The following is a 22,048-nucleotide window of genomic DNA, read 5'->3' as shown; positions in this document are numbered from 1 at the left end:
CAGCTCCCAAATAAATCTCAAAGGAGACACATAGACAAAGAGCACTGTGCTTTCAAAAGAGAGAAAAACTTACAACTGTCTAATGTCTTCAGCAATTCTTTGTGCTAGCACAGGCACATTTAAACTCCTGCTATATCATGCCTAGAAAATAGGCTGGCTCCTTGGAACTGGACAGCCACCTATCTGGAGGTTAGAAGAGCATGATGGAACAGAGGGAAATGTTAGACTTCAGAGAAAAAGTTACTTGGTGGTGAACCTCTGGTGTCTGATGTGCAAACAGACACAGACATACACTACGTCAAATTGGCATTTATTTTGCTGAGAACTCTTCGGTGTCTTCCAATTACTTTCAAAGCAAAAGTGTGGATTTGACATCATACCTGATTCTTGTCAGTGAGAGGCAGAAAGACAAAGCCTGAGGAGTTTCCCCTTAGGGACCTCCAGTAACTAAAGTTGGAATCTTGAATATGCCACAGAAGAGCATTCCAGGATGAGGCAGACCCAAGAAGAGCTCAGTTTGGACAGTAAAGTTGAAGAAGCCATTGGTACATACCTTACACTTAAGCATTGGTAAGCACTGTTGTTCAGAGACAGGGACCTTAAGTGTCCTATCATTTCTGAAATGTGTGAAATTACATTGCTAAAGGATGCAATTTACAACCATGTCAAAGATGAAGTAAAAATAGCCTTAAGCAAAGTTTTTAAAAGAGGCTTTTAAAAACACTTGTTGCACTTGTTAGTTTATCTCCCTTAAGTATTTCCTTTTGGCCTAATGTGTTGGGAACAACATTCCAGAATGCTAAAGACAAAGGCAGATGATTCTCTGTGAGGTATAAAGCTAAGGCCTTGACCAGTCTGGATGGTCAAAGGGGAATTTCCTTTTGTAAATGAGATGTTCAGTGGTTTGTTCAAGTTCAAGGGTGAGAATGGAGTGCTAGGATAGTTAAACTCAAAAGTCACATGACTTCCGGTACTAAGCCCACACAGCCAACTGTTTCTAAATTCTGCTGTGACAGATCATGCAGAAAAAGGGATTATTGCCTCTGTTCCAAATCCAAGTCGTAGTTTGAGTTTGTCAGATGTGTTGAAGTTCTAGACACTAAGCCAAACAGAAATCCATGTTAGGTTCCGGGATGAGAGATCTCCCTTCCCCTTGCCTTTTTATCATGCTTCAGAGTGACAGACCCGAGCTCACTCTATCCTAGCCATGTTGGCCTCTTTTCTGTTTCTCTGATATGTTTCCACCTCACACCTTTGCAGCTATAAGAATACCCCTTCATCTCCTGTCATATGTCATACCTCGTTGTGACCTTTGTCAGGATTTTGCTTTAATGCCCAGCTCAGAGTGAGGCCTTCCTTGACCAAACCCTGAAGAATGATAACCCCACCTCCACCATCCCTGACTCCCTGTTCTGTCCTATATTCTCCAGATCATGTGTTACTGCTCTAACACTTTACTCATCCGTTTTATTTTTGTGTCCTTCTGTCCTCACAAGAAAGTAAGCTCATAAAACAAGGCTGATTTCTTTCTGGTTTGCTTTGTTTTTACTGATACTAATGGTCAAATCAAGGCCTAGGACATGCTAGTGGAAGATTTTGTTTGTTTTGACCTACCATATCCCACATAGCCCAGACAGCATCTGACAAGGGAATGTTCAGAAACTGTTGAATGATTATATATCATGATGGCACACGTGTATGTAATCTCAGCAATTAAGCCCAAGGCAGGAGCATCAGAAGTTTGAGGACAGCTTGTGTAACACAGTAAGCTGAAACCTCAGATAGACACTGCCTCAAAAGAGAAAGGGAAAGAGGGAGAGGGAGAGTAAGAGGGACAGGAATGTACAAACTAATAGTATATACTATCTGCATATTCTTATACCCACAAAATATTCCTAGATTACCACACTTACTGCTGAATTAATCTAGGATTTAAGGGCAAGAATTTCTGCTCCAAGCAGTGAGCCACTAAGACACTGAGTTCTCCAACTACATTCTCTTTCAAAGATTAAAAACCTGTCTTCTTACTATGCCAAGTCCCTCCGTTGACATAAGATGTTATTGCTTAGATATCCGTACTTTCCTTTGATTTCCCCCTGTTGCTTTACACCCTGGACCATCTGCCTCCAGACCATACTCACTCTAGTGGGTTGGGGATGGGGTGGCAGGGAATCAATGGCTCAGACTCCAGTAACAGGTGAGAACTCCACAGCAAGCTCATGAGAATGCTGCTGAAATCTCCCAGAGCACCCCTTACACCCTCAGTCCATGTCCCATTGGTCCCAAGCAAGCATGTCTTCCAAGTGGCAATTCTGGATTGGCTGTCATTGTCTGTGTCACGAATCTTTAGACCCTCAGGCAGTTTTCAGATTGGCCCTCCTGAGAAAGTTGTCCCTGAGGCTACATGCCCCAGTTCTCCTAACATCTCCCTACCATGATTTCCCTGAGTGTTAAATAGGAAATAAACCTAATTCATACCAATTAATTAGGAGAGAGATTTGATCATTTGTTTATTTTGTTCTGTATTGTTGAGCAAGGTCTTAACTGTATAGTTCAGGTTAGCACATACTTGCTATATAGTCCAAGCTGACTTGAAACTACAGATCATCTAAACTCAAAGTGCTGAGTTTGCTGACAAGTGTCACCACATCGGCCCCCTAAGAGGGTTCCGAATGCAGGGTTTGTGGCATATGACAGTCATTCATTTCAGCACTTCTAGGGTTATCAGACACGGATCACCATTCTTTAAGGTTACATCCCTGCTCGTGACAAGTGGTATCTCTATGGGCCTGCACACTAGTCAGAGAAACTCACTGTGAAAGGAAAAGTCACAAGAAGGAAGTTGTGTCTTTTTGTGCAATGTTTATGAATAAAATGTCCATGTATAACCTGAAAGAATTACACAGGAATATCATTACATTACAGCTTTCATAACCTCAACCCCTGGCCAAGTACTCTACAGATTTATACCTTCAAGGCCTCTTATTTTATCATCAATGAATTTTTTTCTTTGAACTTCTGAAAACTTTATTATTCAAAGAATAAACGTTTCCTAAACACTTATTTTGGTAAACTGCAAATTATAAAAAAAAGAAAAAGTCAATCTTTGTTGCTTCTGTCTACAGGAAACTGGTAAATACAAACAGTGTGCCAACGTTACCAGTCGGGCAATGTGCAACTGCTCAGAACATCAAAAGGTTTCACATGCTGTTGCTTTCTCAGACTGCAAAGAAAAGGCAAGGCGATTTGTAATTACCCCATGATGAAGTGGCTTCTTATTCCTGTGAATGGAAATAGGCCTTTTAGTTAGAAATGAAAACTCAAACATGGGGGCTGGAGGGATGGCTGAGTAGGTAAAAGCACTTACTGCTTTTACTGAAGACACAGGTTCAATTCCCAGAACCCACATCCAGCTTACAACCTTTTGAAACTCCAGTTCTTGAGATCTGATGTCCTCTTCTGCCTTCCACTGGCAGTGTATGGACTCGGCTTAGAGACAGTCATGCAGGCAAAACTCCATATCCATAAAAACAAATCTTTAAAAAATAAAATATCACATGTGGAAATAACATCTATTATGACTTAGAACTAAATATGACACCACTAAAAGGATCTGACTTTTGTACATGGGAGAGTTATCGAAACTTATCTCTGATGTAAAGCAAAAATATCTGCTCTGAACTCTCCATTTCACGCAACACATATACACATGTATCCACACACAGAGAATTAACAATATTAATGGTAATAAATTTAACTTAATCTAATTCTTTTTATTGGATATTATATGCATTTACATCTGAAACGTTATCCCCTTTCCTGGTTTCCCCAGCAGAACCCCCTTATCTCTTCCTCTCTCCCCCTGTTCCTGTGAAGGTACTCCCTCACCCACATACACACCCCTACCTCACCAGCCTGGCATTCCACTACAATGGGGAATCTAGCTTTCACTGGACCAAGGGCCTCTCCTCCCATTGATGCCAGACAAGGCCATCCTCTGCTACATATGCTGCTGGAGCCATGGGTCCCTCCATGTGTACTCTTTGTTTGGTGGTTTAGTCCCTGGGAGCTCTTGGGGGGGGGGTCTGGATGGTTGATATTGTTGTTCTTCCTATGGAGTTGCAAACCCCTTCAGCTCTCCTTCAGTTCTTTTTTCTAACTTCTCCATTGGGGTTCCCTTGTTCAATCCAATGGTTAACTGCAAGCATCCACTTCTGTATTTGTCAGTGTCTGGCAGATCTCTCAGGAGAAAACTATAACAGGCTCCTGTCAGCAAGCACTTCTTGATATCCACAATAGTGTCTGGGTTTGGTGACTGTATATGGGATGAATCCCCAAGTGGGACAGTCTCTAGATGATCTTTCCTTCAGTCTCTACTCCAAACTTGTTCCCTGTATTTTCTCCCATGATTATTTTGTTCCCCCATCTAAGAAGGACCAATTCATTCACACTTTGGACTACCTTCTTCTTGAACTTCATGTGAATTGTATTTTGGTTATTCAAAGCTTTGGGGCTAGTATTCCTTTATCAGTGAGTGCATATTATGTGTGTTCTTTTGTGACTGTGTTACCTCGCTCAGGATATTTTCAAATTACATTTATTTGCCTAAGAATTTCATGAAATTGTTTGTAATAGCTGAGTAGTACTCCATTGCAAAAATGTACCACATTTTCTGTATCCATTGCACTGTCGAAGGACATCTGGGTTCATTCCAGCATCTGCCTGTTATAAATAAGGCTGCTATGAACTTAGTGGTGCATGTGTCCTTGTTATAAGTTGGAACATCTTTTGAATATATGTACAGATGGCTCCTAAGGTAATACTATGTCCAATTAAGGAGGAACCACCAAACTGATTTCTAGAGTGGTTGTTCCAGCTTGCAATCCCACCAACAATGGAGGAGTTCCTCTTTCTCCACATCCTCGACAGCATCTGCTATCACCTGAGTTTTTTATCTTAGCCATTCAGACTGGTATAAGGTAGAATCTCAGAGTTGTTTTGGTTTGCATTTCCTTGATGACTAAGGATTTTGAACATTTCTTCAGGTGTTTCTCAGACATTTGAGTTTCCTCAGTTGATAATTCTTTGTTTAACTCTGTACCCCATTTGTTAGTAGGGTTATTTGGTTCTCTGTAGTCTAATTTATTGAGTTCTTTGTATATATTGGATATTAGCCCTCTATTGGATGTAGGATTGGTAAAAATCTTGTCCCAATCTGTCAGTTGCTTTTTTGTCCTATTGATGGTGTCCTTTGCTTTGCAATTTTATGAGGTCCCATTTGTTTATTCTTGATCTTAGAGCATAAGCCATTGGTGTTCTGTTCGGGAAATTTTCCCCTGTGCCCATGTTTTCAAAGTTCTTCCCCACTTTCTTTTCTGTTAGTTTCAGTGTATCTGGTTTTATGTGGAGGTCATTGATCCACATGGACTTGAGCTTTGTACAAGGAGATAAGAACGGATCGATTTGCATTCTGGGTAAAATAGTTTGAGAAGTGTTGGTATTAGGTCTTCTTTGAGGGGCTGATAGAATTCTGGCCCTGTGCTTTGTTTTGTTGGGAGATTTTTAATGATTGCTTCTATTTCTTTAGGGGTTATGGGACAATGTAGACTGAGTTTACTTGATCCTGATTTAACTTTAGTACCTGGTATCTGTCTAGAAATTTTCGCATTTTATCCAAATTTTCCAATGTTGTTGACTATAGGCTTTTGCAGTAGGATCTGATGATGTTTTTAATTTCCTCGGTTTCTGTTGTATGACCCCCTTTTCATTTCCGACTTTGTTAATTTGGATACTGTCTCTGTGTCCTCTGGTGAGTTTGACTAAAGGTTTAACTATCTTGTTGATTTTCTTGAAGAGCCAGTTCTGGTTTTGTTGAGTCCTTGTATAGTTCTTTTTGTTTCTACTTGGTTGATTTCAGCCCCGAATTTGATTATTTCCTGCCGTCTACTCCTCTTGGGTGTATTTGCTTCTTTTTGTTCTAGAGCTTTCAGATGTGTTGTCAAGTTGCTAGTGTATGCTCTCTCCAGTTTCTTTTTGTAGGCACTCAGAGCTATGAGTATTCCTCTTAGCACTGCTTTAATTATGTCCCATAAGTTTGGATATGTGGTGCCTTCATTTTCATGAAATTCTAAATTTTATTTCTTCCTTGACCAAGTTATCATTGAGTACAGCATTGTTCAGCTTCCATGTGTATGTGGGCTTTCTGTTGTTTTTCTTGTTATTGCAGACCAGCCTTAGTCCATGGTGATCTGATAGGATACATGGAATTATTTCGAAGTTTTTGTATCTGTTGAGGCCTGTTTTGTGACCAATTATATGCTCAATTTTGGAGAAGGTACCATGAGGTTCTGAGAACATATATACTTTTGCTTTAGGATAAAATGTTCTATAGATATCTGTTAAATCCATTTGGTTCATAACTTCTGTTCATTTCACTGTGTTTCTGTTTAGTTTCTGTCTCCACAATGTGTCCATTAATGAGAGGGGGGTGTTGATGTTTCCCATTATTATTGTGTGAGGTACAATGTATGCTTTGAACTTTAGTAAAGTGTCTTTTATGAATGTGGGCACCCTTACATTTGGAGCATAGACGTTCAGAATTGAGAGTTCATCTTAGTAGATTTTTCCTTTGAGTGTGCAATGTCCTTATTTTTTTGTTGTTAATTTTTTGTTGAATGTTGATTTTACTCGATATTAGAATGGTTACTCCAGCTTGTTTCTTGGGACTACTCTGAGGTAGTGTCTGTCTTTGTCACTGAGGTGTGTTTTCAGTATGCAGCAAAATTCTGGGTCCTGTTTACATATCCAGTCTATTACTCTATGTCATTTTATTGGGGAGTTGAGCCCACTGATGTTCAGAGATATTAAGAAAAAGTGATTGTTGCTTCCTGTTATTTTTCTTGTTGGAGGTGGAATTATATTTGTGTGGCTATCTTCTTTTGGGTTTGTTGAATGAAGATTACTTTCTTGTTCTTTTTAGGGTGTAGTTTCCCTCCTTGTGTTGGAGTTTTCCATCTATTATCCTTTGTAGGGTTGGATTTGTAGAAACATATTGTGTAAATTGGTTTTGTGATGGAATACCTTGGTTTCTCCACCTATGGTAATTGAGAGTTTTACTGGGTATAGTAGCCTGGGCTGACATTTGTGTTCTCTTAGTGTCTGTATGACATCTGCCCAGGATTTCCTGGTTTGTTTCTGCTGAGAAATATTCTTTCTTTGTTTTCTGTATTTGGTGTTTTGACTGTTATGTGACAGGAGGAATTTCTTTTCTTGTCCAATCTATTTGGAGTTCTGTAGGTATCTTGTATGTTCATGAGCATCTCCTTCTTTACGTTAGGGAAGTTTTTTTCGATAATTTTGTTGAAGATATTTACTGGTCCTTTATGGTGGGAATTTTTGGTCTCTTCTATACCTATTGTCCTTAGGTTTGGTCTTCTCATTGTGTCCTGGATTTCCCGGATGGTTTGGGTTTGGAGCTATTTGCATTTTCTTTGACAGTTGTATCAATGTTTTCTAGGGTCTCTTCTGTAACCGAGATTCTCTCTTCTATCTCTTGTATTCTATTGGTGATGCTTGAATCTATGACTCCTGATCCCTTTCCTAAGTTTACTATCTCCAGGGTGGTCTTCCTTTGTGATTTCTTTATTGATTCTATTTCTATTTTTAGATCCTGGATGATTTTGCTCAATTTCTTCACCTGTTTGTTGTGTTATCCTTTAATTCTTTAAGGGATTTTTGTGTTTCCTCCTTAAAGACTTCTAGCTGTTTACCTGTGTTTTCCTATATTTCTTTAAGGGAGTTATTTATGTCCTTTTTAAAGCCCCTTATCATCATCATGAGATGGGAATTTGCATCAGAATCTTGCTTTTTCAGGCGTGTTGCTGTACCCAGGGCTTGCTGCGGCAGGAGAACTGGGTTCAGATGATGCCAAGTCACCTTGGTTTCTGTTGCTTAGGTTCTTGCACTTACCTTTCAACATTTGGTTATCTCTGGTGCAAGTTGATTTTGCTGTCTATGACTGGAGCTTGTCTCTCCAGTGGGCCTGTGAGCCTGTGCTCTTTAATGTGTCATCATTCCTGGGAAACCAGCTCTCTCTGGATGGGATTTGACTGTGGAGACCTGTGTCACAGGGTTAGCTCCAGGGCACTGACTGAAACTGGAAGGATCCTGTCCCTAGCTGTTTAGCAGTTCCAGTTCCCTGTGCACTCCTGGCAGGTTCCTCTTTGGCCAGTTATTGGAGCAAAAGTGGTGGTCTCACCTGTGAACTTAGGAGTAACATTACTCCTGGGAGATCAGTTCTCTCATGTGATTTAGCTGTGCCACTTCTGGATATACACTGTAAGGACTTAGTCAATATACCACAGAGATGTGTGCTCATACACGTATATTACTGCAGTACTCACAATCACTAAGAGATGAACCTATCTTAAATGTCCATGGCTAGACAATATTTGTCCAGAAGTATTTTTCAGCAATAAACAAAACAAAACATGAAATCATGACATTTGTAGGAAAAGTACCATTTGATGGTACTGCAGATCATTGTGTTACAAGTCAGGCTTAGAAGAGGAGTACTATGGTTTTCCTCATATGAAGTCTCTACACTTAAAATTATATTGTGGGAGTAGAACGTAGAAAAGAAACCACACAAGATGAGGAAAAGATCTTAAATTGTAGTAGAGAGATAAGAAAATTTATAGGACATAAAAGCAGAAGGGAGATACTGCCTTGGTATTTTCATGGATTTGGTTGTGATAGATCATTTCCATATCTGAAAGGCAGAGATCCTAAGAAACATTACACTTAGAATAGCCAAAGTTCTGTGAACATTTCATTCATTCATGGCCAGAAATGATACTATTAAATTTTCCATTCTTATATGCATTCATGGAATTTGTATTTTAGGTTCATCGTTTCAAGTTTCCAGTCACACAATACCCAGTTGTTTTGAAAATTTTCAATGAAAAAGAGAAAGTTCCTGTGGAGCCTCCATATCTAGTTACCATGACTGAAGTGAATATGAGGAAAAACTGGCAACTAAGTATGACTTTCTCTCTACTCTGCTTATCTTACAAGCCATTTTCTTATTAGTGGTTTTCAAACATGAGTGGATTGCAAAGGCTGTTCATATGAGAAATAATCAGGGGAATTTGAAAAAGGGGTTGAGTCATTGGCATGTTCACATTCACACCATTGCTGTGTCCTTTTATGTTCTCATCACATCTGGTACCCTGAATTCATTTGACTAAGGCTCTTTTCTTATTTGAACACAGGACTGGATATATTGCTCAGTGTTAAAGGAATGCACTGCTCTTGTAGGTGACTGAAGTCAAGCAATTCACAATGTCTGTAACTCCAGCCTCAGGGCATTCTATGCCTATGCCTATACCCACATACAAACATTATTAAAAAATAAATACTTAGCAAATGATTTGCCAGAAAAGAACGAATCTGAAAGTCATGTTGTAGATTAGTAGCAATGATGATTGAATTGTGTACCAGTTGTTTGTGTCTTTACTAATCACTATCACAGCAGTTATCAAAATGGTCGAAGTGTTTCCAGGTAATTTGTAAGATATGTTTCTAATTATGTAAGTAAAGATTCAAGAAGAATTTTTTTTAGTTGGATATGGTAACACACAGGTGTAATCCCAGCACTTGGTAGGTAAAGGAGGGAAGATCAGAGGTTTGAGGTCAGTTTACAAGATAGGGCTACATGAGACATTGTTCCAAAAAAAAAAAAAAATGAAGAAAAAAATAGAACAAGAATTTTGTAGTAAAAGAGCTGAAAAGAAACAGGCACATTATACAACACAAAAGGAGATTTATTGCCGGGTGGTGGTGGCGCACGCCTTTAATCCCAGCACTTGGGAGGCAGAGGCAGGCAGATTTCTGAGTTCGAGGCCAGCCTGGTCTACAGAGTGAGTTCCAGGACAGCCAGGACTATACAGAGAAACCCTGTCTCGAAAAAAAAAAAGGGAGATTTATTTAAATTCAGTTTTATTCCAAAGATATAATTTTTAGTTGCATATTTATGTGTGAATATTTTCAGGTAATTAATAGGTTGGTAGGTAGACAGATAGCTAGATCATACATACATAGACACAGGGAGAGAGAGAGAGAGAGAGAGAGGAGAGATAACATCTAGCTGGGACAGAAACTCAGTGGTAGAATGCTTGCATAGAATGCTCAAAGCCCTAGGTTCAATCCCAGTGTTGCCCCACAAAAAAAGACAGGAAGGTGAGAGAGAAGTCTGGTGAAGTGTATAGATGAACTGAATTGAAATTTGATTAGTCACCACTATAATAGTAAGTTTGCAGACATTTGATTCAGTGAGTCTTACTCTGCCAGATTTAATGCTTTCTTGAAGTAAAAACTCCAGGGAAGAAAATAAAGCTTTCATTTTCCAAAATTATTATTCCTAGTTTTTGTGGTTCCTTGGTATCTCTAACCAGGTTTGGAGAATTGACTTTTAAATATATAAGCATTTTAAAAGCAGAGTGTTAAATTAGTGAGTTAGCAGTGGTGACAGTATTCCCAAGGGAAATCAGCTAAGACAGTCAGAGATTGAATTATTTTCTTTAGCTCCTGTCCCCATTACATTACTGTAGTTTACAACACCTAAGAGCTTGTCTACTATGAACAAGGCATTGGGGTTCAACTACCAAGTATCAGAATCTCTTTACTTTTGATGAATATGGGTGTTTTATCTGTATATCTGGGCATCACTTGAGTACCTGGTACCCTCAAAATCCAGAGGAGGCCAAGATTCAGATCCCCTAGAACTGGAATTGCAGATGGTTGTGAATTGCCACATGGGTATTGGGAATCATACCCAGGTCATCTACAAGTGTAGCCAATGGTCTTAATCACTCCATCATCTCACCAGCCCTAAGTACCAGACACAGTTTGAAAATAAAAACAAACAAGTCTCCCTTGAGCCCATATCTACACTTGGGTCTGTCTTCTGCAACTCTTTGAGATGTCCATACCCATGCTCTGGGTATATTTTACTGTTTTCTGAGTGTCTCATTTATATTCTTAGCTGTTCTGCTTTAGCCTATCTTAAAATATCTTAGGAACACACAACTCTAAAGAGACTTACAACTCAAAATTAAGATCATGAGGTCCTTAGTCATGTCACACAATGAAAATATTTTGTTGTACCTTACTGCATGTAACAACTTTTAGGCTAATATATGAAAATATATGTGTGCTTAAAATGTATTCCACATATTTCAGAACACAATGAGCCAGAAAACGTTAAGAAAATGAAGGATTACTTAGAGCAACGGCTTAAGACTCCAGTGTATAATCCTTTAGGTCTCAACTTAACCATAAAGGTAAATTGACAGCTTTATCATTTTTACCATGTAGAGTTCAAAGTAAAGCATGTATACTGAAGTAAGTTTGAAAGAGTACAAGCTGATGAATGGTGCAAATAGCAGCTTTAAAGTATATAGAAAATCTTTATTTTAAAAAAAAATTCCTTGATTTCATATTTCTCAAAGAATCAGAATACTGAGTGGAACATCAATTTACTATTTTGTAAGACATAGAGCAGATCAACGGGCTAAGAGGAGCAGCAAAGTTGTTTCCACTAGCTAGGGATCTCAGGGATACAGAAAGCCCAGGTAAGTCTGGAAAACAAGGGAAATGGGGAGATACATTAAAACCACAGAAATGTAGTGGTGACACAGAGTGTTCATGAAAGTCAAGTAGTTTTATGTTTGTTTCATTCTCATGGATGTATTCTCATGAAAGTGGCTTTCCTGGGTACTTTTGTTGAAATAAACACACATATTAAGGATGACTGTAATGTAACAGCTGGTTCTGCTACTTTGTAAAGGCCAGCGGGTTCTGCTGCTCCAGTCTGCAGGTCAGGGTCTAGCAAGAGAGAGAGTGGGGACAGAGGAAGGGCGGAAAAGGGGCGAGAGACGCAAAAGATAGATACAAGACAGAGTCTGGTGGAGTCTCTTCAAGTCTCTTCTTTATTCTCCTCTCTTCCTCAGTCTCCTCCCACCTTCCACCTTCTCACTCCTTCCACACATAGAAAGGAAATCCTGGGTATTTATACCCTTTACCACGTGACTTGCCCTCGTAGACAAGCTCAACTGAAGCCACTACGGCACATGCCTTGTAGCCATGGATACCAGGAGCACCTTGCAGCTGGGGGCACTAAACAGTGTAACAAGATGTTTATCAGAGTGTGCTCAGCTATTGCAGGCTATTGAAACAAGTCTCTTGTCAGGGTATATGGCTCGAGATGGCTGTAAGGATGATAGCCACTTTCGGCTAAGAGTCGGCTCCCAACAGATGACCATCTGTGTTTGTTCCACAGGGCTCTGAGCTGTTTCACTTCAAGGTGTCTCTGGTTCCTGGAGTCAGCTTTTGTGAATTAAATGAAGAATTTCAGGTATAGTAAATGCAAAACTTACAAAATGAGATGAGTGGGGAAGTGATACAACTCTTGTCCATCCAACTTATGGATAAAGATAACAAGGGCAATATTTGTGTGCTGGATAAGGTTTGAACAGGGTGTGGCAGGGATCCGAGTGTGGGTGGTAAGGGATGCTAAATGACCACAGAATTCTGGGTGGAATTTTGCTGTGTGGTTAGTTGTGGGGATCAAACAATGTCTAGTGTTTTATGTAACCACTTTGCTTTTACTTTTAGATTTATGTCGATGAAGTACCATTGCCTTTTCCGGGACACGCACTAATAGCTGTTGCAACTTCTGTAGTGCTAGGGGGATTAATTTTTATAGCATTTGTGTTCCAACTGCGTAACATCCACCCACTGAGAGCACTGAAGCGCTGTATTAGAGGAAATCCCACACTCACCTCAACTACAACTGTCAACTCATAATTGAAAGTCTATATAATTAACAAATGATAATCAATTATCTTTGAATCCTATTTCCATTAAGCATGTTCATATATTTATATTTTTAAAATATGCATTTGGTACAATGCTACAGAATTATTATACTATTATAATTCTAGTTCCTGATAGCCAGCAGTTCCACTTTGCATTTTCTTATTTTTAAAATACATAAAAGATTCTTTCAGCACTTACATGGAATAGGGTTGTTTTTTTTTTTTTTTTGGATTGTTTTCCAAAATATAAAGTGATAAGCAATTCTGTGTGGAATGGGTTTTCTGCAATATATAGCTCATATGCTCTGGAGCCCATTTTGTAGGGCCAGATTTTAGATGAAATTGTGGTACAGTGAGGGCATCAGTACACAATGGGAGCCAGGTATGGAGAGGCTCATCAGTGGATGAGGAAAGAGGGCAATATTATAGGTCCTCAAAGGCTTTCCCCACACTCCTTCTAATGTTTGCTTGTGGGTCACTGTATCTGTGTCTGAAATAACTCCTTGTAGCCTATCAGACTACCAAGAATTAAAGCTAGAATTCAACAACAGAAAGCCTACAAACTCATGAAAACTGAACAACTCTCTACTCAATGATCTCTGTGTCAGGGAAGAAATAAAGAAAGGAATTAAAGACTTTCCAGAATTCAATGAAAATGAAGGCACAAGATATTAGAACTTATAGAACACGATGAAAGCAGTCCTGAGAGGAAAGCTCATAGCACTAGTTGCATTCATAAAGAACTTGGAGAGTTTTCACAGTAATGATTTAAAATTAAATCTGAAAACTCTAGAAAAAAAGAAGCAATGTTTGTGTGCTGGATAAGGTTTGAAGAGGGTGTTGCAGGGATCAGAGCGTGGGTGGGAGGGGATGCTAAATGACCACAGAATTCTGGGTGGAATTTTGCACAACCTAAGAGGAGTAGTTGGCAGGAAATAAGCAAACTTAGAGCTGAAATGAATCATTTATAAACAAAAGGAACACTACAAAGAATCAACAAAATCAAGAGGTACTTCTCTGAGAAAATCAACAAGATAGAAAAACTCTTAACCAAACTAAATAAAAGCCAAATAGACATTGCCCAAATTAACAAAGACAGAAATGAAAATGGAGGAAAAAAACAGAAACTGATGAATTTTTAAAATCCCATTAGTTCTTATTTCAAAAGCCTGTACTCCACAAAATTGTAAAATCTAAATAAAATGGATAATTATCTAGATAGATACCACTTACCAAAGTTAAATCATCATCAGGTAAACTAAGTAATCTGAAAACCCCCAAGGAAATAGAAGGTGTTAAGAAATAGATGGTTTTAGCACAAAATTCTACCAGACTTTCAAAGAACTATACAAATACTCCTCAAACTATTTCATAAAATATATTGAAAAAAAAACATTTCCAAACTCATTCCATGAGGCCACAGTCACCAGATACATAAACCACACAAAGCTTCCACAAAGAAAGAGAATTTCAGACTGACTTCCCTTATGAACACTGACACAAAAATACTCAATAAAATACTCTCAAAATGAATCCAAGAACACATCAAAGACACCATCCAATATGTTCAATGAAACTTCATCCCAAGGATGCAAGAGTGCTTCAGTATATAAAAACCCATCAACACAATCCACCATATAAACAAACTGAGAGAAAACAGTCACAAGATCTTCTCATTCGATCTTGAAAAACCTTTGACAAATGAAGTATACTACTTCATTGGAAAAGTCTTGGAGAGATCAGGAATACAAGGCCCATACCTAAACACAATAAAGGCAATAACAACAAGCCGAAAGACAACATCAAATTAAATGACAAAACTTAAAGCAATTCCACTAAAAGCAGGGACAAGACCAGACTAGCCACTCTCTCCCTATCTCATCAATGTAGTACTTGAAGTCCTAGCTAGAAGAATAAAACAACTAAAGAAGGTCAAAGGAATACATATTCAAAAAGAAGTCTAAGTATCGCTATTCACAAATGATATGATAGTATACATAAGTAACCACAAAAATTCTACCAGAGAACACCTACAGCTGATAAACACCTTCAGCAAATTAACTGGATACAAAATTAACTCAAAGAAATCAGTAGCCCTCCTTTACATAAGTGACATATAGTCTGAGAAAGAAGTTAGGGAGACAATGCTCTTCACAATAGCCACAAATATAAAATATCTTGCTGAAAGGCTTGTATGACAAGAACTTCAAGTCTCTGAAGAAAGAAATTTAAGAAGATATCAGAAGATAGAAATATCTCCCATGCTCATAGATCAGTAGAATTAACATAGCGAAATGGCTATCATACCAACAGCAATCTACAGATTGCTGCAATTCCCATCAAAATTCCAATACAATTCTTTACAGATCACGAACAAACAATTCTCAACTTCATACAGAAAAATGAGCAACCCAGGAGAGCTAAAACAATACTGAACAATACCAGAACTTCTGCAGGTACATCATCCCTGACTTTAAGCTTTACTACAGAGTAATAGTAATAAAAACTGGATGGTAACAATAATAGTGTCATAATTTGGTGCCTGCCCATGGGATGGATCCCATTGTTGCCATAGTAGACAGGAAACTAGCATGGGTATCCTCTGAGCGGCTCTACCAGCAGCTGGCTGACAAGACAGATAGATGCAGATAGTTACAGCCAACCATTGGACTGAGGTCGGGGACCCCTATGGAAGAGTTAGGGGAAGGATTGAAAATGGTGAAAGGGATAGAAACTGCATAGGAAGACCAACACTATCAACTCACCTGGATCTCTGGGAGTTCCCAGAGACTAAGCCACCAAACGAAGAGCATACATAAGCTGGTCCATGGCCCCTGGCACGTATGTAGCAGAGGGCTGCTTTGTGTGGCCTCAGTAGGAGAAGATGTGTCTAATCCTATAGAAACTTGATGCCCCAGGGAAGGGCCATGCATGGTGTGTGTGTGTGTGTGTGTGTGTGTGTGTGTGTGTGTGTGTATGTATGTGAAAGGGGGTGTGTGGGTTGGTGAGAGGGTATGGAGTGGAGGGACAACACACACTCAGAGGCAAAAGGGTAAAGAGACAGGGTTGGGAACTCTTGGAGGGGGAATTGGGAATGGGGAACAACATGTGCAATTTAAATAAAAAATTAAATAATAGTAAAACTGCATGATATTGGTATTGGTATAGAAACAGAGAGGATAATCAACAGAACAGAATCAAATTCCTAGAAATAAACTGACATAACTACAGACTCTTGATTTTTGAGAATGAAGCCAAAACCATACAATGGAACAGGGAGAACATCTTCAACAAATAGTGCTGGTCTAACTGGATGTCTTCATGTAGAACTGTGCAAATACATCCATATTTATCACCTTGCAGAAAACTCAAGTCCAAGTGGATCTAAGACATCAATATAAAATAGGATACACTAAAGCCTTGAACTCGTTGGTATGGGAGACAACTTCCTGAACATAACACCAATGGCTCAGACATTAAGATCAGCAATTAGTAAATAGTACCCCATGAAACTGAAAAGCTTCTGTAAGGCAAAGAATACTGTCAATAGGGGAAAAAACAACAGCCTACAGATGGGAAAGGATCTTCTCCAACTGCACATCTGACATTCTACATCTCTGACCTCTTCAAGTCCCTCAATCCTTCTCCCAACTGTTCCACAAGATTCCCCATGCTCCTCCTAATGTTTGATTGTGGGTCTCTGCATCTTGTCTCTTGGGTGTTGGATGGAGCCTCTCAGAGGACAGTTATGCTATGATCCTGTCTGCAAGCATAACAGCATCATTAATAGGGTCAGAGATTGGTTCTTGTCCATGGGATGGATCTCAATTTGGGCCAGTCATTGGCCATTCCCTCCATCTTTGCTCCATCTTTCTCCCTGCACATCTTGTAGACAGGACATATTTTGGGTCGATGGTTTTGTGGGTGGGTTCCTTTCTATATCCTTCCACTGGAGTCCTGCCTGAATACAGGAGGTAGCTGCTTTGGGCTCTATATCCCCTACTCCTAGGAGTCTCAGCTAGAGTCACCTGCATAGACTCCCTGGGGCCTCGCTGTCCCAGGTCTCTGCCATCTTCTATATGTTAACTGTACAAGTGGATCTTTATCTTCCTACTTTCCCATCTTCAACTCTTTTCCAACAACTTTTCTTCATTCTACAGGTCTCTTTCTGGACAATTTTGTCTGAAAAGGTTTCCTCTTTTGTTATGAGTTAAGACAACATTACCCAGTCCTTCCCGCCTTCATTATCTCTAACTTAATCAGCTTTTCTACATTAAGATTTTAAAAAAGGAAGATTGTTCGTAATAATGAGATGGGCATGGAATAGCTTTGCTTTTCTTACAGTCTCCTAGCTGAATCTAAAGAATTCCAAAGTTTTCATTCTGTTTCATGAGGAACAGAACTCATGTTACTATTATACTCATTCCCTTACCTATCGAAATCTTCTGAATCCTGTTTAGGCCAACAAATAACAGCCATCTGTTTGCTAGGTTTCCTTCAACTTAAATAGGCCATTTACATTTTAAAGTTTTCTATTCTAGACTCAAATCTAAGTACCCATTCTAATTTGTACAGAATGGAAAACATAAGTGTTTTATATAAGCAATATTTTATTCTTGAAAATGATACATATTAAGCCATTCAGCAATCTTACTAAACAGTATTGTATTCTAAATACTTTAGAATTTTATGAATTATTTAAGTTTTTGATAACTTGAAATCAAAAGATGGAGCAATCACCTTTTTATAATTAAGAAACAATTTTTGAATTTTAAAAATATAGTAATGACATATAATTTAGCATTATCACTCTCAAGATACTGGCTTTTACTCTTAAAATCTGACTCAATATTTTTTTTCTGCATGTTCGCTGTTATAGCTCCAACATCCCAAACACTATAAATTCAATGAGAAAACAGATATTGAATATGTACCTCTTATGGCCATGCGCTACACTAGGTTTAGAAAGGCAACAAAGAATTCCTCATTTTCATGGAAATGTAGGAGTGATATTAAGTAAAAGGTTTGCAAATAAATATTTTATTACTACTTTTCTGTTGTGGTGACAAAACGCCATGACAAAAGCAACACAAATTATGGAAGAGTTTATTTTGCCTTACAAGTCCAAAGGGCTAGAATTCATAATGGCAGGGAAGGTGTGTTATTGGTATGCCAGCAGGAAGAAGAAGCTGGCTGACCACATTTTACCCACACAGAGAACAAAGAAGTAGTAGGGCCAGATTATAAGCCCTCAAAGCCTTACCCCAGAGAGATACTTCCTCCACCAAGGTTACACCTCTGAAAGGTTAACCACCCTCTAAACAGCACCACCAACTGAAGAGCAAGTGTTGAATACATAAAACTACTGGGGACTATTTCTCACTCAAACCATTGTAATGAAAGCTATCAATACATAAAAGCATTCAAACAAAACCAAATGTTATTTGAACATTTAAAAATAAATGAACATTTTGTTCTGAGGGACAGAGTTAAATGGGAACTCGAACAATATGAAACAGTAAATGAGTCAAGCAAAAGGAGAGTCAAGAGGGAAAACATTGCACACGGAAGAAATCGGCACTCATCAAGATACCGATCTGCACTGTGTGATGAGAGTTATATTATACAGCGTTGTTGTAAATGTTTCAATTCTTCTATTTTCTTGCTGCTTGAGAGCCCCTATAGACCTAGTGTATAAACACCCTGCATAGGCAATGAAATGCTACCTGCGCCAAGTCGCTGCCATAAACCCTTCTGTTTGTCTTCTATTGTCCAATTATGTGTAAACATACCAAAGAAATCCTATTGTACTTTTTAATTGTGTACTGTTTCCCAATAAACCATACTTGCCTACCACTTCTCTTCCAACTATGTGACTCACCTGCTTCCTAGAGCCTGTTTCCTTCTATAAGGTTCCCTGTGTGGCATACCCCTTTATCTCAGGACTGTTGAGTGTAATTTTTAATTTCATGAACTTCTCTGTGACTTAGTCCATGTCACATGATTGATCATTAAAAACAAACAACAGCCCTCTCAAAATTCTAATGCAATCATTCCTATAGCATGACACGCCTTTAGACATAGGATCAGATATGGAACCTGACAATAAGCCATTTGGGCCTAAGGATTGTTTAAGATGAAGGAAGTTGAAAAGTAGCAGGTATAGGAAGAGTTCTTATGGTTTGAGTGGCGGTGAGTCGTTTTAGGCTCAGATATTTGAATCTTTGACCCAGTTGGTGGTGCTATTTTGGTAAATTTATGAGGCATTTCCCTGTTGGAGGAAGTATGCCACTGATGGTTTGAGGTTTAAAAGCCATGCACTGCTTCCTATTTAATTCAAGATGTGAGCTCTCAGATTGCTTCTTCCACCACCACGCACATGTCCGCGCTGAGATGGCAGCAGTCTTATCCCTCTGGAACCCTAAGATCAAATAAACTCATCCTTCTATAGGTTGCTTTGATAGTGTTTCATCACACCACCACTAACAGCAACAACAACAACAAAAACCCCATACAGTCCTCTACACTCCTCTTATCCAGGGAAAAAAAAGGACATAAATTATCCTCTATAATGTTGCTGTCACTACTGCCAGATAAATGTCTATTACTTGAGGTGGAGGGTTAACACCAAAATTTTATGAAAACAGAACTAATTGAAATCCATGATATCCACTTATCTTCCATGATAATTAACATATCCTAGTCACATCTCCACAATTCATCTACCTTGAAGCTCTGCCTCTAGTTCTTCATTTAAAAGGTTCATCAGCTGCAATTCTCTTTTATATTAACACCTATGTAAGTATTACTAAAATCTGTATGTCTTTGCTTTTCCTCCTGTGAATCAATTATTTGCTACTGTAATGCACAAGCCACTTTATACTGCACTCTAGAGAAAAGAAAAAAGCTTATTCTACAAGAAGGCCTTGGTAGACTGCTATGCATCTTGGAGCTCATACCAAAAATAATGGAAACTAAGGTATGACAATTAGACTTGTATTTAAAACAAATCATTCTGGCTCTTGGGAGAATTTACTGGAGAGGCACAAAAGGCAAGCAGCAGTTCAACTATGGGTAGACTACAATATCCCAGTGAAAGATAATATTGCCATTGAGTAAGGAAAAGACACTTGGGATGAAAAATGAATGGAATCAAGACTTATTAAGGATGTTTATTTCCAAATAGAGTAAATAATAGAGAGGAGAGAGGAAAAGGTTCCAATGGGTGACACTGATACAATTTGATTTTCCCTAGTTAGTGAAACATAATTGTAAAGACCTTAAGTTCATGGGCTAATCCTGTTGTACTGTTTTCAAAGCCTGGCTCCTGATAGAGCTTTAAAGCAGTTAAGGTGAAAGAATCATCTTGTTAGTCACAGCAACCTTCTCTCAAATTCCCCTGTATTTAATGAGATGACTTTTGGAAATCAAAAAATAGAAGTGGGACCAGATTCCATGGAAAAAATTTGGAGCACTGGAACTTTCAGTACCACCTGGCAACCAACTCCTGATGAAGGAAAGGATTCCTTCAAACTCTTAAGAGATTGAGTTTCTTCAGCGATAGCCAATACTTGTAAGTGATCAATGCACGTGTAGTAAACCTAACAGTTTCAGAGATTTCAATTGGTGAGCACAGTAAAGTGGCAAGCAGGTGATGTATTCACAAGGTGTATGTCTTAGTTTGGGTTAGTATTGCTATCCCAAGTTAGGGAGAAAGGGCATATTATGGCATTCAAGCCCCACTCCGAATACCAGTTTCTCTCTTCTTTTTCTTTACTATTGCTATGATGAAACACCATTACTAAAGGCAAGTTGGAGAGGAAATGGTGTATTTGGCTTCTGGTTGTGCATTCATACTCCATCACTGAAGGAAGTCAGGACAGGTACTCAAACAGGGCAGAAACATGGAGGCAGGAACTGATGTAGAAGCCATAGAGAAATAATGCTTGCTCAGCTGCTTTCTTGTGAAACCCAAGACCATCAGCCTAAGAGTGGACCATTCCCCCATGGGCTGGTCCCTCCCACACCAATCACTAATTAAGAAAATACCCTTACAGGATTGCCTACAGCTCACTCTTAAGATATCTTCTCAACTGGGAGTCCTTCCTCTCAGATCACTCTAATCTGTGTCACCTTGACATTAGGTTAGACAGTACAGTGTGTATGAAGTACCATAATCGTGCCCTATACCTTACTGTATGCATCTTTTCCTTTGGCTGCTCCTAAATTTTGTCCTTTATAATACACTGCTATATAAGTAAAATACTCCCCTAGGTTCTATGAACTATCCTAAGAAAAATTATGAGGAAGGGTTATAGCAAGTTGTAACACATAACCAAGTAAGACATTTTTTATGGTGAACCTGAAATCTTCTGACTTGTGATTAGAACATGAAGTACAGCTAGGCCTAGGACAGGGTAGAATCAACCTTGTGAAAACAGGAAAGAATAGAAACTCTTGAGATAACGGAAAAAAGAACTCTGATGTGAGCAAAGATTCTTCCTACTTACATAATCAGCCATAAAGCATGCCTTAGGACACTTTGGGAACCTGGGAGAACACACTTTGGGGAGCACATTGCAGTCTTCCCTATTTTATGTCATTTTCCTCCTAGGCTATTGAACAACAAAATAAATAGTGTTGGCAGAATTCCATCCCTTGGAAAACATAAGTAACCTCCTGATAAGGTCCCAACAACAAATCAAAGTTCACCAAAATTGAACCAGGAGGAACGAATGAATTTATTTGTATCACTTACAGAGCATGCTTGGGGTGGTTTACAGTGTGTGGGTGGCTGTCAGAAGCCATCTAGGAAAGGCTGAAGACATGCAAGTGAATTTTCTGGAGATGGCCCACTATTTTGCATGGCCTGGGATGGGTGTGCTCTGTGAGACAAAGTCCCAAGAGATTTCATCCCAAAATTGCTTCTTGCTGTGAATATGCCTTTTCTGTCACTATTAACTACCTAATGATTCCTGGCATTAGCCCAGTTCATTGGGCAGATTTTCTGCAGACCAACATGAAGATGTACTCTCATGTAATGATGTTGTATAAACAAACGGACAATTTCATAATTCCTAATAATTATTTACACAATTTCTAAAATTATACAAGTAACTTCAAGTCTTCTGTAGTACAAAAGCTGCAAATAGGAGCTTTGTAAACCTTCA

The 22,048-nt window shown here is 38.8% G+C and overlaps 1 protein-coding gene across 1 annotated transcript in view; it reads left to right on the top strand.

Annotated features, from left to right (window-relative positions):
* Window positions 1-12,867, top strand: part of Catsperb (cation channel sperm associated auxiliary subunit beta) — a 131,108-nt gene extending 118,241 nt beyond the window's left edge. The window contains exons 22-26 of the mRNA XM_028777243.1: window positions 3,126-3,236; window positions 8,905-9,040; window positions 11,242-11,342; window positions 12,341-12,415; window positions 12,676-12,867. Coding sequence (XP_028633076.1) covers window positions 3,126-3,236; window positions 8,905-9,040; window positions 11,242-11,342; window positions 12,341-12,415; window positions 12,676-12,867 — 615 coding nt within the window. The remainder of the gene's footprint in view (window positions 1-3,125; window positions 3,237-8,904; window positions 9,041-11,241; window positions 11,343-12,340; window positions 12,416-12,675) is intronic.
* Window positions 12,868-22,048: the final 9,181 nt, after the last annotated feature.

Source organism: Grammomys surdaster, unplaced genomic scaffold (assembly GCF_004785775.1).
Source record: "Grammomys surdaster isolate TR1022 unplaced genomic scaffold, NIH_TR_1.0 279, whole genome shotgun sequence".
Classification (NCBI taxonomy): Eukaryota; Metazoa; Chordata; class Mammalia; order Rodentia; family Muridae; genus Grammomys; species Grammomys surdaster.
This window is presented reverse-complemented; position numbering and strand designations above follow the sequence as displayed.